The sequence below is a fragment of the Trypanosoma cruzi genome, genomic scaffold (assembly GCF_000209065.1).
Source record: "Trypanosoma cruzi strain CL Brener 1047053516471 genomic scaffold, whole genome shotgun sequence".
Taxonomy (NCBI): Eukaryota; Euglenozoa; class Kinetoplastea; order Trypanosomatida; family Trypanosomatidae; genus Trypanosoma; species Trypanosoma cruzi.
Genome location: NW_001849226.1, coordinates 784 through 4,574, shown reverse-complemented (window position 1 = coordinate 4,574; position 3,791 = coordinate 784). Strand labels below are relative to the sequence as shown.

The following is a 3,791-nucleotide window of genomic DNA, read 5'->3' as shown; positions in this document are numbered from 1 at the left end:
TTCAGCAGCGGATGAAAACACCGCTCAGCGGACAACCATTACAAATGGCTCCATCTGGTGCCCTTGCGACCCGTTTGTTCGGCGCCTTTCACCTCTCCGCGCGTAGCGGATGGGCAGCAGGCACTTGCTTTCCTCCCTATCAAAGAGTACTGCACGCTGGCACCACGTTGAGGCGGCCGGCTGAGCCATAGCGTTGTTGTAGTCTTATTGGTGGTAATATTTGGCATTTTGATCTTCTGATTTGATATCCATGCCTTATGATTCTCATCGCCTTGTGTATTTTACTGCGCCCTTTATTTTGTGCATCTGACATACCGGTCGCACCTTGTGTGTGTGTGTGTGTGGAGACTGAGTTGCCAAACCTGGCGGCTCTGGATTATCGCTAGCCGAACTCAGTGACTCTGGCGGAACTCGTGTCAGTCCAGTGATCGCTGTGCCTGCTTCCTTTGGCAACGAAGGTCCTGGACTTCTCAAACCCTCCTCGCTGTCTCTCCCACTCTCTGTCTGTGGCACACCGGTCTCCCCACCATATGGCTGTAATGCACCAGGCATATTTTTGTGGGATCCGGTTTCCCTAGCTCAGGGCTGGGAGGACGGCTGTTATCATTATTATCGTCTCCTGTCGTCGTCACGCACACGGACGAGCAGCAGCAGCACAAGAGCGCAGGGACCAACACGGAGCCGCACCGTCACCATCGCAGTCATCATCGCCCGTAGTGGAGTCGCTGGTGTCAGTCAGCTGATCGGTGAGACGGAAAGGAAAAGAATGGAACGAGAGGGAGAGGGACGGGGCACAGCGGATACAGCGAGAGGGCGCAGACAACATGAGGAGAGGGCAGCAGGCCCAGCCGCACAGTTCACACACCACGAGACGGCATCCACGCAAGGAAGGCACACAACGCCAGCAGCCACCATGCAGGAGGAGAAGACATCCACCACCATCTCCCCCAGCTCATTCCCGCAGCCCCAGGGAAATGGCCAAAACCCCGCGGCCACCACACAACGCACACGGAGCAAGCGAACCCTCATCCATCCATCACGCGGCAAAAAATTTCCTGCCATCCCGCCATCAATGGGACACGGAGCCCAACTCAGCGCAGTCACACGCGGTGCAACACACCCGCAGGAAAATAGACTCGGGGTGCGCTCCCTCTCTCCTTCCTCTTCATGGCCACGGAAGAAGACAACAGCCGCCACACGCAACCGCCAGCATGCACTACAAAAGGTGCATTCATATCCGCTGCAATGTGCATCTTGTGTGTGTGTGATTGTGTGTGCCTGCAGCAACACAAAGCAAAGAAGTAGAAAAGAGGGAGCAGAGTATGTGGAGGGACGCACAAAAATGTACAGCGGAGACGCATAACGGAAACAACAACAAGAAGAAGACCGCTCAAACTCATGACTGCACTGCAGCCCAAGCAGCGGCAATTCACACAAGATTTATTGAAAACAAAAAAACGTCCCCTTCGTCTTATGTAAACCCCATCACACAAAATAATTATAAATGAAAAGAAATCGTCCATTACTGCTCCACACAAATTTAAAATAAGAAAAAAATCGCCTGGCTGCCGTGTGGCCACACCAAACTGTCTGTATGTATTTTGCCCGCAAAATAAAATTAAAAAGATGGCTGCGTGTGCTTCAACCGTCTGACCCTCCGTGTGTCCGCACATCGTTTATATTTCATGGGGTCATCTGCGTGTTGCTGCTCCCCTCAGCCCTCCCATCGGCGCGTGAGTGCGGCCCGCAGAGCACAGTCACTCGTGTGTGTGGGGACTGAGAGAAGCACGCAGACACGACGGCAGTCGCGTCACCCCATCGGGAGAGTGAGCGCAGCAAAGGAAAAAGAAATCATCGGAGGGGAGAGAAATGCTCACGAGGCCGACACCGAAGGGTGCGCCACCGCATGAAATGAACACGCAAAGCAAAACAAATCCTTAAAGAAAAACACGGCGGCAGGGCGTGGCTGTGTGTGTGGCGCTGCGGGTGTCTGCCAGCCCTGGCCGCGACGAAAACAAAACAAGAGGGAAGAAATGTGTGCTCCGCCCCACAGGCCCTCGTCGCACGCCCACGCGTCACGGCTCCCTCAGCGCGCCGTTCGTCGCGGCCCCTCCTCATGCGTGCAGCAGGCGAGGCGCACAGGGCCGTCGTCATGAGCGTGTCGGTGGGTGTGCGAGTGGAGCAGTTGGGCGGAAACACACGGCACCCCTCACAGGAAGAGTGCAGCAACAAACAATTAAAGAGGGATGAGTAGAAAAGAAAAAAACGTCCATAGTGATTGCCCCAAAAGCAAAAAGGAAAAAAAGAGATGAGGAATATAAAAACGCACAGCAAACAGGGAAGAAGTAAAAAAAAAAAAAAAATGAAATGAAGAAAAAAATCACAAAACCAGAAAAAACAAGAAAAATATTTAAAATATTTTAAAGCAAACAGCAAAGAAAAATTAAAAACACTTAAAACAATCGTAAGAGGACAAAACAGAAACAGTTACGGTGCTCCGCCCATGCAGCCAGGCAGGACGGCAGCGGTGCGTGTTGTGCAAAAGAGAGCACCAACGGGCCTGCATGGGTGTGCATGCATATATACAACGGGCACATTATGTGTGTGCTTCGTGGGGTGAGGTGAGGGCGAGAGTCCATGCAAGGGGACACACACACAGAGAAGGACGAGTGTGTGTGCGGGCGGTGCACGGCTCTCTCTCACACTCACTCTCACACGGCCACCACCGCAGCCCCACACGCAACAACAAGAAGAAGAAGCAAAAGAGGGGAGGTGGTGTGGGAGACCGCGGTGCTGCCGTCACTGTCGCCAGTCGTTGCCGTTGTATTTTTCATGGCTGCGGCCGTCACTGGTGTTTCTTTCGGATTGGCATCTTTATTTTCATTTTGTTTTCCCTCTGCTGTCCCTGCACCATCAGCTGCTGGATGATCGTCTCCAGTTGTTTGTGTGCTGTTGGTATTTGTTGTATTCGATGCTCTTGCCGCACCAGAAGATAAACTCGGCTGCTCTTCATTGCCTGCTGAGATCACCTCTGTGGTGCTGGTATCGGCTCCTTTCATTGTCTCCTCCTTTCCTTTCGTACCATCCTCTTCCTTTTCCTCTCTCTCTTCTTCTTCCTCTCCCTCTTCGTCTTCTTCCACTTCTTCGTCTTCCTCCTCTTTGTTTCTATCTTCCTTCTCTTCATTCGCACCATTTTCTTCCACTTGTTTCTTTTCATCGTCTGTATTTTGAACCATGCTGTCCTTTCCTTTTTCTGTTTGGTTTTTCTTCTCTGCGTCTGCCGTTTCTGGTGCTTGTGTTCCAGTTCGTAGTGCCGCTCCCACTTCGTTTGCTCCTTGCACCGATACTCCTGCTGGTTGTGACTGTGCCGATTGACCGTTTTTGCCACCTCCGCCAGCGCCACCGCTGGAATCGTTGTCGGTTTTAGGACCATTCTCATTAACGGACGTAATGTCTTGAGAAACTTGCGTTGGTTCAGAACATCCACCACCGCCCGCACCGCACCACAACACGCAGAGGGCACACACCAGCAGCACACGGCCAGTCATCATCATCGTCATCACGGCTGCACACACAGTCTAGGGAGGGACAAAGAGAGGAGGATGAGAAGAACACACACATCAGCAGCATGGAAAAGGAGGAGTAGCGTTTGCATGAGGGTTGCTGTCATGAGCATGGGGGACGCGTGCACGCAGGAAGAACAGGCAACAATGAAACACCGGACAGCACGGCACACAACTCCACGGCATGTAAAACCCACCCGCAGCTGCCCCCAAATGGACGGGAAAGAG

General features: G+C 52.7%; 1 protein-coding gene and 1 pseudogene across 1 annotated transcript, besides 3 other annotated features; both read right to left on the bottom strand.

The window, feature by feature from the left end:
• Tc00.1047053507833.21 lies at positions 1 to 705 on the bottom strand (annotated as a pseudogene).
• Positions 1 to 3,791: part of a sequence feature (areas not merged during assembly with more than two copies in the genome that could not be assigned to a particular haplotype) that runs on past both edges of the window.
• Positions 2,286 to 2,486: a sequence feature (T-rich).
• Positions 2,712 to 3,560, bottom strand: Tc00.1047053507833.10 (mucin-associated surface protein (MASP), putative; the record flags this gene model as incomplete). Its single annotated transcript, XM_800629.1, has 1 exon — positions 2,712 to 3,560. One exon carries the CDS (start codon positions 3,558 to 3,560, stop codon positions 2,712 to 2,714), a length of 849 nt encoding a protein of 282 aa, XP_805722.1.
• Positions 3,085 to 3,160: a sequence feature (GA-rich).